Genomic DNA, 25,464 nt, shown 5'->3' on the forward strand with positions numbered 1-25,464 from the left:
ATAAGAACATGAGAGAAGCCATGTTGGATCAGGCCAATGGCACATCCAGTCCAACACTCTGTGTCACACAGTGTCCAAAAAACCAGGTGCCATCAAGAGGTCCACCAGTGGGGCCAGGATATTAGAAGCCCTTCCCCTGTTGCCCCTCCCAAGCACCAAGAAGACAGACCTTCACTGCCCCAGATATAAGAACATGAGAGAAGTCATGTTGGATCAGGCCAGTGGCCCCTCCAGTCCAACACTCTGTCACACAGTGGCCAAAAAACCAAGTGCCATCAGGAGGTCCACCAGTGGGGCTAGAAGCCCTTCCACTGTGCACCCCCCAGCACCAAGAACACAGAGCATCACTGCCCCAGACAGAGAGTTTAAACAATAAGCTGTGGCTAATAGCCACTGATGGACCTCAGCTGGGCCCCTTTGGATGCTTCCCTGTTCGGTCTTCTGCTTTCCTTTCCATCCAAGGAGGGGACAGGTCCGGCCCTTCCACTATGCAAATTAGGCAATGGCTTAGAGTGCCGGCCCTGAGGGGGCGCCAAATTAAGCATCTCTCACCTAACTTTTTGTTCGAAAACATTCGCTGCTGAGCATTAGGTAGGAGTTCCTGCCAGCTCTATGTGAAGAATATCTGGAGGTGTGAGGGCTGGAGCTTGGCGAAGATTGGCCTTGGTGGGGACTTCAGAAAGGACCCGTGCCATAGAATCCCCCTCCAAAGCAGCCATTTTCTCCAGAAGAACTGATCTCTGTTGGCCGGAGAGCCATTGTAATAGCTGGATATTTGCTGGTCCCACCTGGAGTTTGAATTGAAAACACAGAGAGAGATCACTCTGGATTGCAAAATGGAAACAACCCACAGGGTTATAGTGACCACAATTACCAAAATTTCATGCACTGTAATTCCAAATTTATAGGTGAACTGCAAAAGCACACATACATTAAGTTATGGAACACTCTCAAAATTGTCTTTACACACTAGAAGTTCAGAATACAAAGCAGAGTCCCATCGTCGCAGGAGGGCGACTTCATATCCCGCTTCGAAGTTCCTTCCAGCAAAGGTGCACTCCACAGTCTTTTTTCACAGAGGCTACTCCAGTAATTTCAAGCGCAATCCAAATGAATTTCATTCAATGAAATTGCTGAGCAGTCAGGTTAAAACGGATAAAAGGAAGTCCTTCTTCATCCAAAGGGTGATTAACATGTGGAATTCACTGCCACAGGAGGTGGTGGCGGCTACAAGCATAGGCAGCTTCAAGAGGGGATTGGATAAGCATATGGAGCAGAGGTCCATCAGTGGCTATTAGCCACAGTGTGTGTGTGTATTGGCAATTGTGTAACACAGAGTGTTGGACTGGATGGGCCATTGGCCTGATCCAACAGGGCTTCTCTTATGTTCTTATGTGAAACAGAGTGTTAGACTGGATGGGTCATTGGCCTGACCCAACAGGGCTTCTCTTATATTCTTATGTGACACAGAGTATTGGACTGGATGGGGCACTGGCCTGATCCAACAGGGCTTCTCTTATGTGACAAAGAGTGTTGGACTGGATGGGCCATTGGCCTGACCCAACAGGGCTTCTCTTATGTGACACAGAGTGTTGGACTGGATGGGCCATTGGTCTGACCCAACAGGGCTTCTCTTATGTTCTTATGTGACACAGAATGTTGGACTGGATGGGCCATTGGCCTGACCCAACAGGGCTTCTCTTATGTTCTTATGTGACACAGAGTGTTGGACTGGATGGGCCATTGGCCTGACCCAACAGGGCTTCTCTTATGTTCTTATGTGACACAGAATGTTGGATGGGCCATTGGCCTGACCCAACAGGGCTTCTCTTATGTTCTTATGTGACACAGAGTGTTGGACTGGATGGGCCATTGGCCTGACCCAACAGGGCTTCTCTTATGTTCTTGTGTGACACAGAGTGTTCGACTAGATGGGGCACTGGCCTGATCCAACATGGCTTCTCTTATGTTCTTAAAGACAACTTCATATTCTTCCTTCTTCAATTATTCTAACAAATTCTTCATATAGTACATTTACAGCCGTTTTCTGAGCAGCTGCCTATTAGGAAATAGATAAGACTTTGATGTCGGCTGTCAACGTACTATATGAAGAATTTGTTAGAACTTCGAAGCGGGATATGAAGTCCACCTCCTGTGATAATGGGACTCTGCTTTGTATTGCGAGCTTCTGTTGTGTCAGGACAATTTTGAGAGTGTTTCCTAACGTTGCAGCAGACGTGGACTACTGCACCCTTCTTAAATCTTCGTTCGCGAAGTCAAGCCGAGAGAGAGATACATCTGGAATTATAGTGCATGAAATTTGAGTAATTGTGGTCACTATAACCCTGAGGGTTGTTTCCATTTCCATTTCCCATCTTGAGCTTTCCCACCTAGTTGTACCAGGATGTAAGTCTCTCTCTGCTGATTTAAATGTGTTTTTTTTTTGTTGTGTGTGTGTGCGTGCACCTGGAAGTCATGGAGACAATAAATCTGTTTTTGAAAACTGGTTATCTGTGTGGGGCGGGGGGGGGGGGGAGGGTGCTAGAAGTTAGCCATGCGTGGGGCACCAGATACTCCAGGACCGGCCCGGGGAGGGAATGTGAAGCAACTTGACCTCTCTGCTCCCCCTCCTCGCCAAGTTCAGAGACCTGTGGCTCACTTGGAGAAACGTTGACCGAGGGGTGACACGAGAGAGGTTGACAAGATTATGCGCGGGATAGAGAAGGCGGAGAAAGAAGTCCTTTTCTCCCTTTCTCACAATACAGGAACTCGTGGGCATTCCATGAAATTGCTGAGCAGTCGGGTTAAAAAGGATAAAAGGAAGTCCTTCTTCACCCAAAGGGTGATTAACGTGTGGAATTCACTGCCACAGGAGGTGGTGGAGGCCACAAGCATAGACAGGGGATTGGATAAGCCTATGGAGCAGAGGTCCGTGGCTACTAGCCACAGTGTATTGTTGGAACTCTCTGTCGGGAGCAGTGATGCTCTGTATTCTGAGTGCTTGCGGGGGCACAGTGGGAGGGCTTCTAGCCCCACTAGTGGACCTCCTGGTGGCACTTGGGGGTTTTTGGCCACTGTGTAACACAGAGTGTTGGACTGGATGGGCCATTGGCCTGATCCAACAGGGCTTCTCTTATATTCTTATGTGACTCAAGAGTGTTGGACTGGATGGGCCATTGGCCTGATCCAACATGGCTTCTCTTATGTTCTTATGTGAAACAGAGTGTTAGACTGGAGGGGCCATTGGCCTGATCCAACAGGGCTTCTCTTCTGTGACACAGTGTTGGACTGGAGGGGCCATTGGCCTGATCCAACATGGCTTCTCGTATGTTCTTATGTGACATAGAGTGTTGGACTGGAGGAGCCACTGGCCTGATCCAACAGGGCTTCTCTTATGTTCTTATGTGACACAGTGTTGGACTGGAGGGGCCATTGGCCTGATCCAATAGGGCTTCTCTGATGTTCTTATGTGACACAGAGTGTTGGACTGGAGGGGCCATTGGCCTGATCCAACAGGGCTTCTATGATGTTCTTATGTGACACAGAGTGTTGGACTGGATGGGCCACTGGCCTGATCCAACAGGGATTCTATGATGTTCTTATTTGACACAGAGTGTTGGACTGGAGGGGCCATTGGCCTGATCCAACAGGGCTTCTCTTATGTTCACTGCTGGAATCTCTTCTGCCCCCCAGAGTTACGAGGCTACTTGTGCTATGGAGAGCAGCCCCCCCAGTACCAGATTCGCCTCTGTTTCGGAGAGGAGTATCCTGCCGCCCCTGGTCAGAGACTTCACAAGCTTATCATGGCCCAGGTGAGTATCCCAGCCGTAAAGTACAGCATACCTGATTGGCTCTGCAGGAGTTTTGCGGTTCTAAAGAAATCGACCCTTGCCCCGCTCCTGAATCTGTCGAGCGCCTTGCAAAGTAGGGGGGAACCCAGACAGGTCTTGCTTCCTTATTGGCGTGGCAACATAAGAGAAGCCCTGTTGGATCAGGCCAATGGCCCATCCAGTCCAACACTCTGTGTCACATAAGAACATAAGAGAAGCCATGTTGGCTCAGGCCAGTGGCCCCTCCAGTCCAACACTCTGTGTCACATAAGAACATAAGAGAAGCCCTGTTGGATCAGGCCAATGGCCCCTCCAGTCCAACACTCTGTGTCACATAAGAACATAAGATAAGCCTTGTTGGATGAGGCCAGTGGCCCCTCCAGTCCAACACTCTGTGTCACATAAGAACATAAGAGAAGCCCTGTTGGATCAGGCCAGTGGCCCCTCCAGTCCAACACTCTGTGTCACATAAGAACATAAGAGAAGCCCTGTTGGATCAGGCCAATGGCCCCTCCAGTCCAACACTCTGTGTCACATAAGAACATAAGATAAGCCTTGTTGGATGAGGCCAGTGGCCCCTCCAGTCCAACACTCTTTGTCACATAAGAACATAAGAGAAGCCCTGTTGGATGAGGCCAGTGGCCCATCCAGTCCAACACTCTGTGTCACAGAAGAACATAAGAGAAGCCATGTTGGATCAGGCCAATGGCCCATCCAGTCCAACACTCTGTGTCACATAAGAACATAAGAGAAGCCCTGTTGGATCAGGCCAATGGCCCATCCAGTCCAACACTCTGTGTCACATAAGAACATAAGAGAAGCCATCTTGGATCAGGCCAATGGCCCATCCAGTCCTACACTCTGTGTCACATAAGAACATAAGAGAAGCCATGTTGGATCAGGCCAATGGCCAGAGGCGTCACTAGGGTGGGTTGCACCCTGGGGTGTAAGTGATTCAAGTCACCCCCCCCCCATTGGGCATCACCCCTTTTGGAGGGCTGCGTCACCCCCTCCGCACACACGGGGCAAAGAAGGGAATCTCCCCTCTCCTCGCACCCGGCCCAGCCGGGTGAACCAAGGACCCGAGTTCGGCATCTCAACAAGGCTTTCCTCCCAGAGGAAAAGCACCTCGGCCCGCCCACCGCTTCCCTTTACCTGCTCTCAAAGCGCCTGCGGCGGCGGAAAAAGACGATTGCAGAGAATAAAAGCGAGTTTGCAAAACCCCCAGTTTGGAAGATCGGCTTCCCGGGATCCTCCAGCGACGGGTCCTCCTGGGGAACATTCTGAGCCCGCCCTCCTTCTCCCCATGCCCATTTCCCATTGGTGGTTCGTCTCCGACTCCGGGAGATCCGACCAATCCGCTGGGAACGTGGCGTTGCCAATCAAGAGATGAGCAGACACACAGGGAAGGCTGGGCTCTGGAACGCGCATTGCTCACGACCTAGTTAGTTTCTCGGAGTTTGCGCGTGGAGGCTTTTTTGGGACGAGTGAGTGCAAACTTTAGGAGAAGGCCGAGGTTGGTTCACCGTGCAAGCCTTAGAAGGCCGAGGTTTGCTTACCGCGCACTGAAAAAGAGGTTGCAAAGTCCCGTGGCAAGCAGCAGCACTTGCACTTTATTTCTAAGCAAACAGGAATTCCAAAGGAAGGGTTTGCCTTTCCTGATAAGCTATGAGGATTGCAGCATTTTAGCATCGGGCAAAGAGGGCGGGGAACAAACGTGAGCAGGCGCTAAGGAGAGTTCTCTGCAGCCTGTGCCCTCGCTTGTAAAGGAATGGATCCCCCTTCCAGCCCCTTCCTGTTGGGGGGGCCATGGGTCAGTGCCTGGGGCCAATGAGAACGCTCTGGGGGAGGGCCGATGCCCTCCTTGGCCCCGCCCTAGTGACGCCGCTGCCAATGGCCCCTCCAGTCCAACACTCTGTGTCACATAAGAACATAAGAGAAGCCCTGTTGGATCAGGCCAGTGGCCCCTCCAGTCCAACACTCTGTGCCCCATAAGAACATAAGAGAAGCCCTGTTGGATCAGGCCAGTGGCCCCTCCAGTCCAACACTCTGTGCCCCATAAGAACATAAGAGAAGCCCTGTTGGATCAGGCCAGTGGCCCATCCAGTCCAACACTCTGTGTCACATGAGAACATAAGAGAAGCCCTGTTGGATCAGGCCAGTGGCCCCTCCAGTCCAACACTCTGTGTCACATAAGAACATGAGAGAAGCCCTGTTGGATCAGGCCAGTGGCCCCTCCAGTCCAACACTCTGTGTCACAGAAGAACATAAGAGAAGCCCTGTTGGATCAGGCCAGTGGCCCCTCCAGTCCAACACTCTGTGCCCCATAAGAACATAAGAGAAGCCCTGTTGGATCAGGCCAGTGGCCCCTCCAGTCCAACACTCTGTGTCACATAAGAACATAAGAGAAGCCCTGTTGGATCAGGCCAGTGGCCCCTCCAGTCCAACACTCTGTGTCACATAAGAACATAAGAGAAGCCCTGTTGGATCAGGCCAATGGCCCATCCAGTCCAACCCTCTGTGTCACATAAGAACATAAGAGAAGCCCTGTTGGATCAGGCCAGTGGCCCCTCCAGTCCAACACTCTGAGTCACATAAGAACATAAGAGAAGCCCTGTTGGATCAGACCAGTGGCCCATCCAGTCCAACACTCTGAGTCACTTAAGAACATAAGAGAAGCCCTGTTGGATCAGGCCAGTGGCCCCTCCAGTCCAACGCTCTGTGTCACATAAGAACATAAGAGAAGCCCTGTTGGATCAGGCCAGTGGCCCATCCAGTCCAACACTCTGTGTCATATAAGAACATAAGATAAGCCTTGTTGGATGAGGCCAGTGGCCCCTTTAGTCCAACACTCTGTGTCATATAAGAACATAAGAGTAGTCCTGTTGGATGAGGCCAGTGGCCCCTCCAGTCCAACACTCTTTGTCACATAAGAACATAAGAGAAGCCCTGTTGGATGAGGCCAGTGGCCCATCCAGTCCAACACTCTGAGTCACATAAGAACATAAGAGAAGCCCTGTTGGATGAGGCCAGTGGCCCATCCAGTCCAACACTCTGAGTCACATAAGAACATAAGAGAAGCCCTGTTGGATGAGGCCAGTGGCCCCTCCAGTCCAACACTCTTTGTCACATAAGAACATAAGAGAAGCCCTGTTGGATCAGGCCAGTGGCCCCTCCAGTCCAACACTCTGTGTCACATAAGAACATAAGAGAAGCCCTGTTGGATCAGGCCAATGGCCCATCCAGTCCAACCCTCTGTGTCACATAAGAACATAAGAGAAGCCCTGTTGGATCAGGCCAGTGGCCCCTCCAGTCCAACACTCTGCGTCACATAAGAACATAAGAGAAGCCCTGTTGGATCAGGCCAGTGGCCCATCCAGTCCAACACTCTGAGTCACATAAGAACATAAGAGAAGCCCTGTTGGATCAGGCCAGTGGCCCATCCAGTCCAACCCTCTGTGTCACATAAGAACATAAGAGAAGCCCTGTTGGATCAGGCCAGTGGCCCCTCCAGTCCAACACTCTGCGTCACATAAGAACATAAGAGAAGCCATGTTGGATCAGGCCAGTGGTCCCTCCAGTCCAACACTCTGTGTCACATAAGAACATAAGAGAAGCCCTGTTGGATCAGGCCAGTGGCCCCTCCAGTCCAACACTCTGTGTCACATAATAACATAAGAGAAGCCATGTTGGATCAGGCCAATGGCCCATCCAGTCGTACACTCTGTGTCACATAAGAACATAAGAGAAGCCATGTTGGATCAGGCCAGTGGCCCCTCCAGTCCAACACTCTGTGTCACATAAGAACGTAAGAGAAGCCATGTTGGATCAGGCCAATGGCTCCTCCAGTCCTACACTCTGTGTCACATAAGAACATAAGAGAAGCCATGTTGGATCTGGCCAATGGCCAGAGGCGTCACTAGGGTGGGTTGCACCCTGGGGTGTAAGTGATTCAAGTCACCCCCCCCCCCATTGGGCATCACCCCTTTTGGAGGGCTGCGTCACCCCCTCCGCACACACGGGGCAAAGAAGGGAATCTCCCCTCTCCTCGCACCCGGCCCAGCCGGGTGAACCAAGGACCCGAGTTCGGCTTCTCAACAAGGCTTTCCTCCCAGAGGAAAAGCACCTCGGCCCGCCCACCGCTTCCCTTTACCTGCTCTCAAAGCGCCTGCGGCGGCGGAAAAAGACGATTGCAGAGAATAAAAGCGAGTTTGCAAAACCCCCAGTTTGGAAGATCGGCTTCCCGGGATCCTCCAGCGACGGGTCCTCCCGGGGAACATTCTGAGCCCGCCCTCCTTCTCCCCATGCCCATTTCCCATTGGTGGTTCGTCTCCGACTCCGGGAGATCCGACCAATCCGCTGGGAACGTGGCGTTGCCAATCAAGAGACGAGCAGACACACAGGGAAGGCTGGGCTCTGGAACGCGCATTGCTCACGACCTAGTTAGTTTCTCGGAGTTTGCGCGTGGAGGCTTTTTTGGGACGAGTGAGTGCAAACTTTAGGAGAAGGCCGAGGTTGGTTCACCGTGCAAGCCTTAGAAGGCCGAGGTTTGCTTACCGCGCACTGAAAAAGAGGTTGCAAAGTCCCGTGGCAAGCCGCAGCACTTGCACTTTATTTCTAAGCAAACAGGAATTCCAAAGGAAGGGTTTGCCTTTCCTGATAAGCTATGAGGATTGCAGCATTTTAGCATCGGGCAAAGAGGGCGGGGAACAAACGTGAGCAGGCGCTAAGGAGAGTTCTCTGCAGCCTGTGCCCTCGCTTGTAAAGGAATGGATCCCCCTTCCAGCCCCTTCCTGTTGGGGGGGCCATGGGTCAGTGCCTGGGGCCAATGAGAACGCTCTGGGGGAGGGCCGATGCCCTCCTTGGCCCCGCCCTAGTGACGCCGCTGCCAATGGCCCCTCCAGTCCAACACTCTGTGTCACATAAGAACATAAGAGAAGCCCTGTTGGATCAGGCCAGTGGCCCCTCCAGTCCAACACTCTGTGTCACATAAGAACATAAGAGAAGCCATGTTGGATCAGGCCAGTGGCCCCTCCAGTCCAACACTCTGTGTCACATAAGAACATAAGAGAAGCCCTGTTGGATCAGGCCAGTGGCCCCTCCAGTCCAACACTCTGTGTCACATAAGAACATAAGAGAAGCCCTGTTGGATCAGGCCAGTGGCCCATCCAGTCCAACACTCTGTGCCCCATAAGAACATAAGAGAAGCCCTGTTGGATCAGGCCAGTGGCCCCTCCAGTCCAACACTCTGTGCCCCATAAGAACATAAGAGAAGCCCTGTTGGATCAGGCCAGTGGCCCCTCCAGTCCAACACTCTGTGTCACATAAGAACATAAGAGAAGCCCTGTTGGATCAGGCCAGTGGCCCCTCCAGTCCAACACTCTGTGTCCCATAAGAACATAAGAGAAGCCCTGTTGGATCAGGCCAGTGGCCCCTCCAATCCAACACTCTGTGTCACATAAGAACATAAGAGAAGCCCTGTTGGATCAGGCCAATGGCCCCTCCAGTCCAACACTCTGTGCCCCATAAGAACATAAGAGAAGCCCTGTTGGATCAGGCCAGTGGCCCCTCCAGTCCAACACTCTGTGTCACATAAGAACATAAGAGAAGCCCTGTTGGATCAGGCCAGTGGCCCCTCCAGTCCAACACTCTGTGTCACATAAGAACATAAGAGAAGCCCTGTTGGATCAGGCCAGTGGCCCCTCCAGTCCAACACTCTGTGTCCCATAAGAACATAAGAGAAGCCCTGTTGGATCAGGCCAGTGGCCCCTCCAGTCCAACACTCTGTGTCACATAAGAACATAAGAGAAGCCCTGTTGGATCAGGCCAGTGGCCCCTCCAGTCCAACACTCTGTGTCACAGAAGAACATAAGAGAAGCCCTGTTGGATCAGGCCAGTGGCCCCTCCAGTCCAACACTCTGTGTCACAGAAGAAAATAAGAGAAGCCCTGTTGGATCAGGCCAGTGGCCCATCCAGTCCAACACTCTGTGTCACAGAAGAACATAAGAGAAGCCCTGTTGGATCAGGCCAGTGGCCCCTCCAGTCCAACACTCTGTGTCACAGAAGAACATAAGAGAAGCCCTGTTGGATCAGGCCAGTGGCCCCTCCAGTCCAACACTCTGTGTCACATAAGAACATAAGAGAAGCCCTGTTGGATCAGGCCAATGGCCCATCCAGTCCAACACTCTGTGTCACAGAAGAACATAAGAGAAGCCCTGTTGGATCAGGCCAGTGGCCCATCCAGTCCAACACTCTGTGTCACAGAAGAACATAAGAGAAGCCCTGTTGGATCAGGCCAGTGGCCCCTCCAGTCCAACACTCTGTGTCACAGAAGAACATAAGAGAAGCCCTGTTGGATCAGGCCAGTGGCCCCTCCAGTCCAACACTCTGTGTCACAGAAGAACATAAGAGAAGCCCTCTTGGATCAGGCCAATGGCCCATCCAGTCCAACACTCTGTGTCACAGAAGAACATAAGAGAAGCCCTCTTGGATCAGGCCAGTGGCCCCTCCAGTCCAACACTCTGTGTCACATAAGAACATAAGAGAAGCCATGTCGGATCAGGCCAGTGGCCCCTCCAGTCCAACACTCTGTGTCACATAAGAACATAAGAGAAGCCCTGTTGGATCAGGCCAGTGGCCCCTCCAGTCCAACACTCTGTGTCACATAAGAACATAAGAGAAGCCCTGTTGGATCAGGCCAGTGGCCCCTCCAGTCCAACACTCTGTGTCACATAAGAACATAAGAGAAGCCATGTTGGATCAGGCCAGTGGCCCCTACAGTCCAACACTCTGTGTCACATAAGAACATAAGAGAAGCCCTGTTGGATCAGGCCAGTGGCCCCTCCAGTCCAACACTCTGTGTCACATAAGAACATAAGAGAAGCCCTGTTGGATCAGGCCAGTGGCCCCTCCAGTCCAATACTCTGTGTCACAGAAGAACATAAGAGAAGCCCTGTTGGATCAGTCCAGTGGCCCCTCCAGTCCAACACTCTGTGTCACATAAGAACATAAGAGAAGCCCTGTTGGATCAGGCCAGTGGCCCCTCCAGTCCAACACTCTGTGTCACATAAGAACATAAGAGAAGCCCTGTTGGATCAGGCCAATGGCCCCTCCAGTCCAACACTCTGTGCCCCATAAGAACATAAGAGAAGCCCTGTTGGATCAGGCCAGTGGCCCCTCCAGTCCAACACTCTGTGCCCCATAAGAACATAAGAGAAGCCCTGTTGGATCAGGCCAGTGGCCCCTCCAGTCCAACACTCTGTGTCACATAAGAGGAGCCATGTTGGATCAGGCCAATGGCCCATACGCTCCAACACTCTGTGTCACATAAGAACATAAGAGAAGCCCTGTTGGATCAGGCCAGTGGCCCCTCCAATCCAACACTCTGTGTCACATAAGAACATAAGAGAAGCCCTGTTGGATCAGGCCAGTGGCCCCTCCAATCCAACACTCTGTGTCACATAAGAACATAAGAGAAGCCCTGTGGGATCAGGCCAATGGCCCCTCCAGTCCAACACTCTGTGTCACATAAGAACATCAGAGAAGCCCTGTTGGATCAGGCCAATGGCCCCTTCAGTCCAACACTCTGTGTCACATAAGAATATAAGAGAAGCCCTGTTGGATCAGGCCAGTGGCCCCTCCAGTCCAACACTCTGTGTCACATAAGAACATAAGAGAAGCCCTGTTGGATCAGGCCAATGGCCCATCCAGTCCAACACTCTGTGTCACATAAGAACATAAGAGAAGCCCTGTTGGATCAGGCCAATGGCCCCTCCAGTCCAACACTCTGTGTCACATAAGAACATAAGAGAAGCCCTGTGGGATCAGGCCAATGGCCCCTCCAGTCCAACACTCTGTGTCACATAAGAACATCAGAGAAGCCCTGTTGGATCAGGCCAATGGCCCCTTCAGTCCAACACTCTGTGTCACATAAGAATATAAGAGAAGCCCTGTTGGATCAGGCCAGTGGCCCCTCCAGTCCAACACTCTGTGTCACATAAGAACATAAGAGAAGCCCTGTTGGATCAGGCCAATGGCCCATCCAGTCCAACACTCTGTGTCACATAAGAACATAAGAGAAGCCCTGTTGGATCAGGCCAATGGCCCCTCCAGTCCAACACTCTGTGTCACATAAGAACATAAGAGAAGCCCTGTGGGATCAGGCCAGTGGCCCCTCCAGTCCAACACTCTGTGTCACATAAGAACATGAGAGAAGCCATGTTGGATCAGGCCAGTGGCCCCTCCAGTCCAACACTCTGTGTCACATAAGAACATAAGAGAAGCCCTATGGGATCAGGCCAGTGGCCCCTCCAGTCCAACACTCTGTGTCACATAAGAACATGAGAGAAGCCCTGTTGGATCAGGCCAGTGGCCCCTCCAGTCCAACACTCTGTGTCACATAAGAACATAAGAGAAGCCCTGTTGGATCAGGCCAGTGGCCCCTCCAGTCCAGCACTCTGTGTCACATAAGAACATAAGAGAAGCCCTGTTGGATCAGGCCAGTGGCCCCTCCAGTCCAACACTCTGTGTCACATAAGAACATGAGAGAAGCCCTGTTGGATCAGGCTAGTGGCCCCTCCAGTCCAACACTCTGTGTCACATAAGAACATAAGAGAAGCCCTGTTGGATCAGGCCAGTGGCCCCTCCAGTCCAGCACTCTGTGTCACATAAGAACATAAGAGAAGCCCTGTTGGATCAGGCCAGTGGCCCCTCCAGTCCAACACTCTGTGTCACATAAGAACATAAGAGAAGCCCTGTTGGATCAGGCCAGTGGCCCCTCCAGTCCAACACTCTGTGTCACATAAGAACATAAGAGAAGCCCTGTTGGATCAGGCCAGTGGCCCCTCCAGTCCAACACTCTGTGTCACATAAGAACATAAGAGAAGCCCTGTTGGATCAGGCCAGTGGCCCCTCCAGTCCAGCACTCTGTGTCACATAAGAACATAAGAGAAGCCCTGTTGGATCAGGCCAATGGCCCCTCCAGTCCAGCACTCTGTGTCACATAAGAACATAAGAGAAGCCCTGTTGGATCAGGCCAGTGGCCCCTCCAGTCCAACACTCTGTGTCACATAAGAACATAAGAGAAGCCCTGTTGGATCAGGCCAGTGGCCCCTCCAGTCCAACACTCTGTGTCACATAAGAGAAGCCCTGTTGGATCAGGCCAGTGGCCCCTCCAGTCCAACACTCTGTGTCACATAAGAACATAAGAGAAGCCCTGTTGGATCAGGCCAGTGGCCCCTCCAGTCCAACACTCTGTGTCACATAAGAGAAGCCCTGTTGGATCAGGCCAGTGGCCCCTCCAGTCCAACACTCTGTGTCACATAAGAACATAAGAGAAGCCCTGTTGGATCAGGCCAGTGGCCCCTCCAGTCCAACACTCTGTGTCATGTAAGAACATAAGAGAAGCCCTGTTGGATCAGGCCAGTGGCCCCTCCAGTCCAACACTCTGTGTCACATAAGAACATAAGAGAAGCCCTGTTGGATCAGGCCAGTGGCCCCTCCAGTCCAACACTCTGTGTCACATAAGAACATAAGAGAAGCCCTGTTGGATCAGGCCAGTGGCCCCTCCAGTCCAACACTCTGTGTCACATAAGAACATAAGAGAAGCCCTGTTGGATCAGGCCAGTGGCCCATCCAGTCCAACACTCTGTGTCACATAAGAACATAAGAGAAGCCCTGTTGGATCAGGCCAGTGGCCCATCCAGTCCAACACTCTGTGTCACATAAGAACATAAGAGAAGCCATGTTCGATCAGGCCAATGGCCCCTCCAGTCCAACACTCTGTGTCACAGAAGAACATAAGAGAAGCCATGTTGGATCAGGCCAGTGGCCCATCCAGTCCAACACTCTGTGTCACATAAGAACATAAGAGAAGCCCTGTTGGATCAGGCCAGTGGCCCCTCCAGTCCAACACTCTGTGTCACATAAGAACATAAGAGAAGCCCTGTTGGATCAGGCCAGTGGCCCCTCCAATCCAACACTCTGTGTCACAGAAGAACATAAGAGAAGCCATGTTGGATCAGGCCAGTGGCCCCTCCAGTCCAACACTCTGTGTCACAGAAGAACATAAGAGAAGCCCTGTTGGATCAGGCCAATGGCCCCTCCAGTCCAACACTCTGTGTCACAGAAGAACATAAGAGAAGCCATGTTGGATCAGGCCAGTGGCCCCTCCAGTCCAACACTCTGTGTCACAGAAGAACATAAGAGAAGCCCTGTTGGATCAGGCCAGTGGCCCCTCCAGTCCAACACTCTGTGTCAAGTAAGAACATAAGAGAAGCCATCTTGGATCAGGCCAATGTTGGATCACCCCCACCCAAACGGGCCCATTGCCAGAAAGTTTTAGGTTGGGAGGCCCACAGGGTAAATTTTTAGGTGCATGGGGGGAAGGCGCCGGGCCCAAAATAATGGCACTTTTTAAAAAGCGTCAAAAAGAGGATTCCTCCTGCCTCTCCGTCCCTTCCAGTTCTCAGGAGCAGCAACCACCTCCCTCCATAGTCATCCCGGTGGCAGCCGTAGAATTGTCCCAGCAGAGGCGCGAAGCAGGGAGGGCCGGCGGGGGGGGGAGGAGGGGAAACAAACAGCAGTGCCGCTTCAGGGTGTGTGTGTGGAGGGGGAGACGCTTGTTTTGCTAGCAAGAAGCTTCCTGTCTTGCCCTCCCACCCCCACCGGAGCGGACAGCAGCGGCTTTGGACGTCGGGGAGCTTCTCGCGCGCCTGTGCGGGCCGATGGGGCTCTTTGAGCTTCAAATTGCACAGCTCTATAAATTCCTGCTGAGGAGAAAGCGGCGCCTCTTTTGCCCCTTCCCATTCCACTCCTCACGCCTCCTGGCTGGGGGTGGACAGCGGTTGGAGGCTGAGAGGCAGAGGGGGGAAGCCAAGGAGAGGCGAGGCTGAGGGGCCATGGCAGAGGCGAGGGGGAGCGGTGGCGTGCGGTCACGCCAGGGCAGCTCGAGGGGAGCCCTCAGCAGCCATACAGCTGAAGGGGGGGTGAACAGAGGGACCGGGCCCCCTCCGGCCTCTCGTGGCTACAGGCCTGCCCCTTCCCCCCCACAATGTAGCCAATCCTCCAAGAGCTTACAAAAAAAGAGCCTTGTAAGCAAAAGAGCTCCCTGCTAGAATTCCGCCCCTGGTTTTCCCTTTTGCAATCTCTGTCTCGTAGAAGAAGCGAGAACTTTGCACAAGAGAACCGTGTCGCGTCGGGCCCAACCTTTGGGCTAGAAAACATCCGTTCGCACTTGCCCCAAATCCCAGCCTTGCAATGACGTTCCAACTGTTGCTCTCCAGGTGGAGCCGGCCTTTGCCCGCGATCTCTTCCAACACGCCCAGCGGCTCGGGCCGGGGTCGCTGCCGGATTCTGCGTCCTGCCCTTTGGCTGGTCCTGAGAATATTGTCCAGATTCTGAAACAGAGGTGTCCTCCTTGACTCTGGAATGAGGACGAGATCGCTTTTTGGGGGACGTGAACGACAACTGTTGACGAGACGCCTCCTCTGGAAGAGAAGGTTTGGCCATTCTCGGCAGCCTCCAGTTCTGCTGTCCAGGGTGTGTTTGTCGGACATGTTTCCCATCCTAATTTTGGCCCGTCTGCCGCATCTGAACCACCTAGACTGACGAGCTTCTGGAATGTGTGCCATGAACGTCTGTGAAAATCGAATCGAGCCACCTCGAATGCTTTTTTACACCCCACCTCGTTTGGTAGAAAAACAACCGGGAAATGTTTTTAATGAATAAAGTGTCTGTGTTTGGCTTAGTTCTTACGAACCACGGCTTATGTGGTCATGGCTGAGAGTGCCCGCTTTGCATAGAGGGGGTGCTATTGTCAATCCAGACAGACTTGGGTTCAAGGATAAGAACATCAGAGAAGCCATGTTGGATCAGGCCAATGGCCCATCCAGTCCAACACTCTGTGTCACAGAAGAACATAAGAGAAGCCCTGTTGGATCAGGCCAGTGGCCCCTCCAGTCCAACACTCTGTGTCACATAAGAACATAAGAGAAGCCCTGTTGGATCAGGACAGTGGCCCCTCCAGTCCAACACTCTGTGTCACATAAGAACATAAGAGAAGCCATGTTGGATCAGGCCAGTGGCCCCTCCAGTCCAACACTCTGTGTCACACAGTGGCCAAAAAACCCATCCATCAGGAGTTCCACCAGTGGAGACAGGACACTAGAAGCCCTCCCACTGCACCAAGTGGCTTCTAGTGTCCTGGCCCCACTGGTGGACCTCCTGATGGCACCTGGTTTGTTTGGCCACTGTGTGACACAGAGTGTTGGACTGGATGGGCCACTGGCCTGAACCAACATGGTTCCTCTTATGTTCTTATAAAAACCCATCTGGATAAGCACCAAGTGCCCCCCCAAGCACCAAGAATACAAAACATCACTGTCCCAGAAAGAGAGTTCCATCAGTTCCACAGTTCCCTGTGGCTAATAGCCATTGATGGACCTCTGCTTCATATAAGAACATAAAAGAAGCCATGTTGAATCAGAGCAATGGCCCATCCAGTCCAACACTCTGTGTCACGCAGTGGCCAAAAACCCCCAAGTTCCATCAAGAGGTCTACCAGTGGGGCTAGAAGCCCTTGCACTGTGCCCCCCCCCCAAACACCAAGAATACAGAGCATCACTGCCCTAGACAGAGAGTTCCAACAATAGGCTGTTGCTAATAGTCACTGATGGACCTCTGCTCCAGAAGTTGATCCAATCCCCTCTTGAAGCTGGCTATGCTTGTAGCCGCCGCCACCTCCTGTGGCAGTGAATTCCACGTGTTAATCACCCTTTGGGTGAAGAAGGACTTCCTTTTATCTGTTCTAACCCGACTGCTTGGCAATTTCATGGAGTGCCCATGAGTTCTTGTACAGTGAGAAAGGAAGAAAAGGACTTCTTTCTCTACCTTCTCTATCCCATGCAGTATCTTGTAGGAAAAGCTGAAGGCAGCTGAAGAGGTGAGTCCAATGTGGGATGGATAGACTCCACCGAGGAAGCCTCAAGGGCCTTCAGGCTGCAAGACCTGAGCCAGGCTGTGAATGACAGAACGTTCTGGATGATATTCCTCCAAAGGGTCACCATTAGTGGGAAGCAATTTAATGGCAGACTGCACACACACAAATGGGCAGAGAGGCGTCTTTGGGATTGAATTCATTTCTGGCGTGCGCCACTAGAGGGCACCAGGAACCCGCTTAGAAAGAGAGCGGTCTTTCAATCTTGATTCCCATGGCTAATTTCACTTTCTCAGGGCTTTTCCAGATGGGTTTTTTTTAAGAACATAAGAGAAACCATGTTGGATCAGGCCAGTGGCCCCTCCAGTCCAACACTCTGTCACACAGTGGCCAAACAAACCAGGTGCCATCAGGAGGTCCACCAGTGGAGCTAGGACACTAGAAGCCCTCCCACTGTGCCCCCCCAAGCACCAAGAATATAGAGCATCACTTGCCCCAGACAGAGAGTTCCATCAATACGCTGTGGCTAATAGCTACTGATGGAACTCTGCTCCATATAAGAGAAGCCCTGTTGGATCAGACCAGTGGCCCATCCAGTCCAACACACTGTGTCACATAAGAACATAAGAGAAGCCATGTTGGATCAGGCCAGTGGCCCCTCCAGTCCAACACTCTGTGTCACATAAGAACATAAGAGAAGCCCTGTTGGATCAGGCCAGTGGCCCATCCAGCCCAACACTCTGTGTTACAGAAGAACATAAGAGAAGCCCTGTTGGATCAGGCCAATGGCCCATCCAGTCCAACACTCTGTGTCACATAAGAGAAGCCATGTTGGATCAGGCCAGTGGCCCATCCAGTCCAACACTGTGTCACACAGTGGCCAATATATGTGTGTGTGTACACACACACACACACATATATACTGTGGCTAATAGCCACTGATGGACCTCTGCTCCATATTTTTATCCAATCCTCTCTTAAAGCTGGCTATGCTTGTAGCCACCACAACCTCCTGTGGCAGTGAATTCCACATGTTAATCACCCTTTGGGTGAAGAAGTACTTCCTTTTATCCATTTTAACCTGACTGCTCAGCAATTTAATTGAATGCCCATGAGTTCTTGTGTTGTGAGAAAGGGAGAAAAGTACTTCTTTCTCTACTTTCTCCACCCCACCTTGTAAACCTCTATCATGTCATCCCGCAGTTGACGTTTCTCACCTCTGGGTCACAGATTTCAAAGAGAAACCTAGATACACACTTGTGTGAATACCAGAGTGAGGAGGCAAAATCAAGGGAAAGCCTCAGCCTTTCTGCCCTGTCATTGGCCCCTGTGTGAGAAAAGATGCTGGACTAGATGGACCCTCACTGGTCTGATCCAGCAGGGCTCTTCTGGTGTTCTTATGAAGGCCTCAGCCTCTCTGCCCTGTTGTTGGCCCTCCAGAGGAACTGCTTGGCCACTGTGAGAGACAGGAGGCTGGACTGGGTGGACCCTCCCCAGTCTGATCCAGCAGGGCTCTTCTGATGTTCTTCTGAAAGCCTTGGCCTCTCTGCCCTGTTGTTGACCCTCCAGAGGAACTGGCTGGCCACTGTGTGAGAGAGGATGCTGGACTAGATGGACCCTCACTGGTCTGACCCAGCAGGGCTCTTCTGATGTTCTTAAGAAGGCCTCAGCCTCTCTGCCCTGTTGTTGACCCTCCAGAGGAACTGGCTGGCCACTGTGTGAGACAGGAGGCTGGACTAGATGGACCCTCACTGGTCTGATCCAGCAGGGCTCTTCTGATGTTCTTATGAAGGCCTCGGCTTCTCTGCCTTGTTGTTGGCCCTCCAGAGGAACTGGCTGGCCACTGTGTGAGGCAGGCGGCTGGACTAGATGGACCCTCCCTGGTCTGACCCAGCAGGGGCTATCAATGAAAAGGCACTCTTTGCCCTGATCACATGGGCTCTCTGAGCTTTTGAGTAGTAAGGAAAGAGATTCCCTAAAACAACTGCATTACTGCAAGGAAAGCTTCAGAGCAAGAGGTGATGACCTGTTGGTCCAAATTCTGTGCCCCGGGCAGGCAGTCTTTTCGAAATCTCCTTGGAGTGAAGGGAGGGGGGGGGCTGAGTTTTCCCACTGCATTCTCCATCCTCCATCCACCCACTCTGTCTGGCAACAGCTGAGCCAGTGTCCGGAGGGGGTGTTTCCTCCTGCCCTGAGAACGGGAACGGAGAGCAGGCCGGCCCCTCCTTTGGCTCTCTGCAGCCAGGAGGTGGAGCCGGGCAGCTCCATCAGTTGCCTTTTGTAGACGCAGGAGGCTGGGCGGCTGCGGAGTTTAAAGCCAGTGGTGGGAGAAGGTTGGTTCGGCCGCTGTGGCTAGACAGAGGATGCAGCTGGGATATCCCGCAGCCGTTGCTGCATCCCGGGCCAGCTTGAACCCCGTCGGCGTGCAACGAGCAGCCAGCCAGCTAGGCCTGGGCATGGGCCTCTACTCTAGTTTGGAGCCTTTCCAGGGCCCCCAAGAACCATCGAACGAGGGCACCGCCAAGCCCCCCTACAGCTACATCGCCCTCATCACCATGGCCATCCAGAGCACGCCGGAGCGGAGGCTCACCTTGAGCGGCATCTACCGGTACATCATGGGCCGCTTTGCCTACTACCGGGACAACCGGCAGGGCTGGCAGAACTCCATCCGCCACAACCTCTCGCTCAACGAGTGCTTCGTCAAGGTGCCCCGCGATGACAAGAAGCCGGGCAAGGGCAACTACTGGACCCTGGACCCCGAGTGCTACAACATGTTCGAGAACGGCAGCTTCTTGCGACGGCGGAGGCGTTTCACCCGCAAAAGGGGCCCGGCGCGGCCTACGGAGAGCGGCCAGGGTGAGAAGACTCGGCCCGACGGCCGGTTGGAGCAAACTGGGCCGACTGTGCCTGCGAAGGCAATCAAGGTGGAAAGGGATCCGTCTTCCCCTGCGGCCGCCAACCGGCTTCACAGCTCCTGCTCGGAGATGGCAGCCTTGGGGAAGGCTCTGGCCTTGGAGGCGCCTGCCGTAGGCCTCTCTTGCCAAGAACAACCAGGCTCCGGAAGCCTGGCGTGTGCCAAGCTCTGCGTCCCGAGTTCTAGGCCGCTCTGCCTGTACCCACAGGACCCAGTGGGATCCAAACCTTGCCTCCTGGAGAAAGATCTCAGCTACCCTTCCCTGACGGAGAGCTCTCAAGGGAAAGAAGCCCCTCTCAGGGACATCCAGAGTCACCAGCTCGGGCAGGGCACGCTCCTTGGTGAGAGGATGACCCAGCGGCTCACCCGGCCGCACGCTGATGCCAAGGAGAGCCTCCCAAGCAACCCTAAAGGGGTTCGAGCGTCTCCCAAGGCGGGGCAAGACGGCAAGGAGGCGCCCCAGTCCTTGTGCCCGCCGAGCCCGTCTTTCGCAACTCTACTGGGGCCCGGCAAGGCCACTCAGAGGTGCAGCGGGCAACCTCCCCCCGGCTGCCTGCCCGCCTTTGACGGCGAGAGCTACGCCAAGCCATCGGCGCTGCCTGTTTTTGGTTCGTTGGGGTATTCCGGCCCGGAGACCCTGGGCGGGAACTACCAGTGCCGTCTGCAGGCCTTGAACTTCTGCGTCAACGACCCCGGCTGCGGGGCGGCTTTGGAGCACCTCTTGGCAGCTCCCGCGGCCCCTGTCTCCGCGGCCCCCCTCCCGCCCGCCCCCTTCATGCAGCTTCAAGGGGAGCAGGAGTCCTGGGCCGGGACCCCTTTCTCCCTCCAGGGGGGAAACGGTTACCAGATGAGTCTCCCCCACTGTCTCTACAGGACACCCGGCATGCTGTTCTTCGAGTGACCCGGGGCGGGGGAGAGCTGGGTTCCAATTCTGCTCTTCCTCAGCACCCCAGAGGATGGGACCTCGAGCACTCTGACATCCCACGTAAGTTATTGATAGCTGCCCAGCAAGGCCAAAAGGGACTGCATGGAACAGAGACTGCCCCACGGAAAATCTCCCGCCCCATAGATGACACTGTGTTCTCTCTCTTTTTTGTTTTTGGATCTTAGCCACTGGAATAAATGCATACTCCATTTACAGATGCTGCGTTTCTACCTGTGAGTCTGGGTGGGCGCTGAACAGAAGGGGTGGGGGGCACGGTTGAATGGGTGATGCCACGGGATCAGCAAGACGGTTGCCATGTTTGCTACAGGTGTGTAACCGGCCAGCCTACGGTTTGTCTTGAATAATTTAATTTACTTTTCTGTTTGTACCCCACCCTTTCCCTCAAGCGGGCTGTGGGCAGCTTGCAACGTTAAAAACTTTACAGAAACATTAAACAAACCACATCCGGACTAGGAAAGGAAAGGTCCCCTGTGCAAGCACCAGTCGTTTCCGACTCTGGGGTGATGTTGCTTTCACGTTTTCACGGAAGACTTTTTTACGGGGTGGTTTGCCATTGCCTTCCCCGGTCACCTACACTTTCCCCCCAGCAAGCTGGGTGCTCATTTTACCCACCTCGGAAGGATGGAAGGCTGAGTCAACCTCGAGCCAGTGACCTGAAAACCCAGCTTCCGCCGGGGATCAAACTCAGGTCGTGAGCAGAGCTTAGGACTGCAGTTCTGCAGCTTTAACACTCTGCGCCACGGGACTCTTCTCCAGACTAGACAATATCATAATTACAAAACCTATAAAATTATAGAATCACAGAATTAACAAAATAGTATCTAACATAACTTAAGAGCCAAGGGCGGCCAAACTGTGGTTTGGGATCCACATGTGGCTCTTTCACACATATCGTGTAGCTCTCAAAGCCCCCAATGCCTCATTGGCCGGCTTGGAGAAGGCATTTAAAAATGCTTTCTTTCCACCTCTCCTCCCGCCCTCCCATTTGGCGGCTCTCAAACATCTGGCATTCATGTCTTGCAGCTCTCAAACATCTGATGTCCATGTCTTGTGGCTCTTAAACATCTGACATTTATTCCACAGGGCTCTTATTTTAAACAAGTTTGGCCACCCCTTACCTGATGGTAAGGAGAGCCAGTCTGGTGTAGTGGTTAAGCGTGAGGTCTCTTATCTGGGAGAGCCGGGTTTGATTCCCCACTCCTCCACTTGCACCTGCTGGCATGGCCTTGGGTCAGCCATAGCTCTGGCAGGGGTTGTCCTTGAAAGGGCAGCTTCTGTGAGAGCCCTCTCCAGCCCCACCCACCTCACAGGGTGTTTGTTGTGGGGGAGGAAGGGAAAGGAGATTGTGAGCCGCTCTGAGACTCTTCGGAGTGGAGGGCGGGTTATAAATCCAATATCTTCATCTACCTCACAGGGTGTCTGTTGTGGGGGAGGAAGGGAAAGGAGCTTGTGAGCCGCTCTGAGACTCTTCCGATTGGAGGGCGGGATATAAATCCAATATCTTCATCTACCTCACAGGGTGTCTGTTGTGGGGGAGGAAGGGAAAGGAGATTGTGAGCCGCTCTGAGACTCTTCGGAGTGGAGGGCGGGATATAAATCCAATATCTTCTGATGACGACAATTCATCTTGGGGGACAGCCAGTTTCACCAGAAGTCCCCTTGAGGAGGGGGTGGACTGCTTTCACAGTGTGGTTTGAGAACAATGCTCCCTCTAAGCTGCGAAGCCTTGTGAGCAAAAATCCTACTTTGTGAGCTACTGGTCTCAAAGTGGATAGATCCAAGCGGGCAGCCGTGTTGGTCTGAAGCAGTTGAACAAAGCAGGCACCTTTAAGACCAACCCATTTTTATTTAAAACCCAAGTGGCACCTTTAAGACCAACCCATTTTTTTTTGAGAACGTCAGCTTTCGTGTGCTCTTAAGCACACATCATCGGACGAGGAATCCAGCACAGGGAGCAAAGCCATACAGAGCTGAACAGAGCCCTACAGAGCTGGTAGGCCGTGGCCCAGAATGCAACGTGGTACAGATTTAAGAACCAATGACAGTGAAGTCAAATTGTCTGGTAGGCCAGTGGTTTAGAATGTAAAATGGTACAATGACAGAATAGTAAAATTGACAACTTGAGCAAACCTTTGATCTGAGTAGCATGAGCGTGCGAAAGCAACAAAACGGCAGTATGCAGTAAAATTAAAAAATCGAGCAAACCTTTGATTTTAGGAGCATGAGCATGCGAATCGTCCTTCCTGAGCTAAGACAAAAATGTGTGAGCTGGAGGCTAAAAATCTGTGAGCTAGCTTTAATGGAATCTTAAGAAGGCGGTCCTTTGCACATGCTCAGAAACATGCCAGTTTTGCATCCATGTATTTTAAAAGCTGCTTTCTGTTAGTGGGGAAAGGCAGTCCTCGTATTTATTTATTCATTTTATTCACTTTGTATCCCGCCCTCCCCCGCCGAGGCAGGCTCGGGGGGGGGGGGGGGCTCACATGGTCATGCATACGCACGAATATAAACAGACCATAAAACATTAAAACAATAAAAACAATTCCAAACACAGAAATTAACATTTCAGGCACTATGATCTTAGGTGTGTCGTCTGGCTATTCCAGCGAGATGTTCTCAGTAGAAGCAGATCTTACAATTTTAAAAAGTTTTATTAGTTTCAGAACAAATAGGGGTAGGGAATAGCCCAAGACATTTGAACCTTATTCTGCATAAAGATATTTTCAAAGAGTACAAGCCTACAGCTACGATACTTTACTTAAATTGTCCCATATTATTATCTCTAAGCTAAACATCATCAACATTTTAATATTTTATATTAGAAATCTTTTGGTTAAGATATCTATTGGTTTTGACAATTCCAGTAAAGGCAATTTTGTAATATAAAATACAGGGGGGAAAGGGAGAAATGCGTTCACACCAGAGAATCTTAAGAGTCTTGAGTGTCTACCCAAGCATAGAATTTCATCCAATATTTTCTTGCTTCTTCCTTAGATCTCCCAGCCGACAGCTGGGATAGAAAGTCCAGCTCTGCTGTTTCCAGGATTTTTCCCACCAAGTCCATTTTCGTGGGAGAAGCAGGTCTTAATGGTCCAGATGTTCTATATGAAGCAGATTGTAAGAGGTGGTCCCGATATTATTCGGAGACTTTAGTAGCCAGTGAACTAACCTGCAATTGCCTGGTGGAAGAGTGTCGTCTTGCAGGCCCGGCAGAACTGTACGAGGTTTCGCAGGGCCTGCATATAATCAGAAGTGACAAAAATGCGTGAGCTTGAGGCTAAAAATCTGTGAGCTAGCTCACGCTAAACTCAGCTTAGAGGGAACGTTGTTTGAGAATGTCCATTGGCAATTCTACGGGGCTGGTCAGAAAGTCATTCTAGTCAGAAAGTGAAGCTGGGGGGGGGGGGGATGTTTTCTGCATTTCAGTTATCCTCCCCACTTTATCCAAGGTTATTTAAAATTAATTTAATGGCATCTTAAGAAGGAGGCCCTTTGCACATGCTCAGAAACAGGCCAATTTTGCATCCATGCATTTTAAAAGCTGCTTTCCGTCAGCGGGGAAAGGCAGTCCACACATAATAAGAACATAAGAGAAGCCATGTTGGATCAGGCCAATGGCCCATCCAGTCCAACACTCTGTATCACACAGTGGCAAAAATTTTTTATATATACATACACACTGTGGCTAATAGCCACTGATGGACCTCTGCTCCATATTTTGATCTAAACCCCTCTTGAAGATGGCTATGCTTGTGGCCGCCACCACCTCCTGTGGCAGTGAGTTCCACATGTTAATCACCCTTTGGGTGAAGAAGTACTTCCTTTTATCCGTTTTAACCTGTCTGCTCAGCAATTTCATCGAATGCCCAATAATCAAATGTGTGCTCCTTAATTCAGTTTTTAAAAACTATTCGGTTCCCTACAGTGAAGGCGTTCTGCATATGCTCAGATGCACTCAGCTGACAGGACTAGAATTTTTAACAACCAAAGTTAACAGAACTAGTTACAGCTCCCGCTCCCCCTCCAACCCAGTTCCATTGTATTTTATTTAGTTTACTGACTGACTTCATTGATGCCACAATCTTTCTCTCCTCATGGGGACCCAAAGTGGTTTACATTGGTCCCCCCTCCTCCATTTTATATTTGCAACAGCCCTGTGAGGTAGGTTAGGCTGAGGGACTGTGACTGGCCCCAAGGTCACCCAGAGAACTTCCATGGAAGAGCAGGTATTTGGCCCAGGGGGTAACATCAGGGGAAGGCCTCGGCCTCTATGCCCTGTTGCTGGCCTCCAGAGGAAATGGTTGCCCCTGGCTGAGACAGGAGGCTGGACTAGATGGACCCTCCCTGGTCTGATTCACCAGGGCTCTTCTGATGTTCTTAGGAAGGCCTCGGCCTCTCTGCCCTGTTTTGGCCCTCCAGAGGAACTGGCTGGCCACTGTGTGAGGCAGGAGGCTGGACTAGATGGACCTTCACTGGCCTGATCCAGCAGGGCTTTTCTGATGTTCTTCTCAGGGGAAGGCCTCGGCCTCCATACCCTATTGTTGGCCCTCCTGAGGAACCGGCTGGCCACTGTGTGAGACAGGTGGCTGGACTAGATGGACCTTCACTGGCCTGATCCAGCAGGGCTCTTCTGATGTTCTTAGGAAGGCCTCAGCCTCTCTGCCCTGTTGTCAGCCCTCCAGAGGAACTGGCTGGTCACTGTGTGAGTCAGGAGGCTGGACTAGATGGACCCTCTCTGGTCTGACCAAGTGGGGCTCTTCTGATGTTCTTCTCAGAGGAAGGCCTCGGCCTCTCTGCCCTGTTGTTGGCCCTCCAGAGGAACTGGCTGGCCACTGTGTGA

General features: G+C 52.2%; 2 protein-coding genes across 2 annotated transcripts in view; both read left to right on the top strand.

Annotated features, from left to right (window-relative positions):
- Positions 1-15,558, top strand: part of LOC132567506 (interferon regulatory factor 4-like) — a 39,588-nt gene extending 24,030 nt beyond the window's left edge. The window contains exons 7-8 of the mRNA XM_060233185.1: positions 3,694-3,812; positions 15,113-15,558. Of these exons, the coding sequence (XP_060089168.1) occupies positions 3,694-3,812; positions 15,113-15,250 (257 nt within the window). The 3' untranslated portion in view covers positions 15,251-15,558. The remainder of the gene's footprint in view (positions 1-3,693; positions 3,813-15,112) is intronic.
- A 3,569-nt stretch (positions 15,559-19,127) lies between these two features.
- FOXS1 (forkhead box S1) lies at positions 19,128-20,587 on the top strand. Its single transcript, XM_060233187.1, has one exon. It carries the CDS (start codon positions 19,128-19,130, stop codon positions 20,577-20,579), a length of 1,452 nt encoding a protein of 483 aa, XP_060089170.1. The 3' UTR covers positions 20,580-20,587.
- Positions 20,588-25,464: the final 4,877 nt, after the last annotated feature.

The sequence above is a fragment of the Heteronotia binoei genome, chromosome 2 (genome assembly GCF_032191835.1).
Source record: "Heteronotia binoei isolate CCM8104 ecotype False Entrance Well chromosome 2, APGP_CSIRO_Hbin_v1, whole genome shotgun sequence".
In the NCBI taxonomy this organism is placed as follows: Eukaryota; Metazoa; Chordata; class Lepidosauria; order Squamata; family Gekkonidae; genus Heteronotia; species Heteronotia binoei.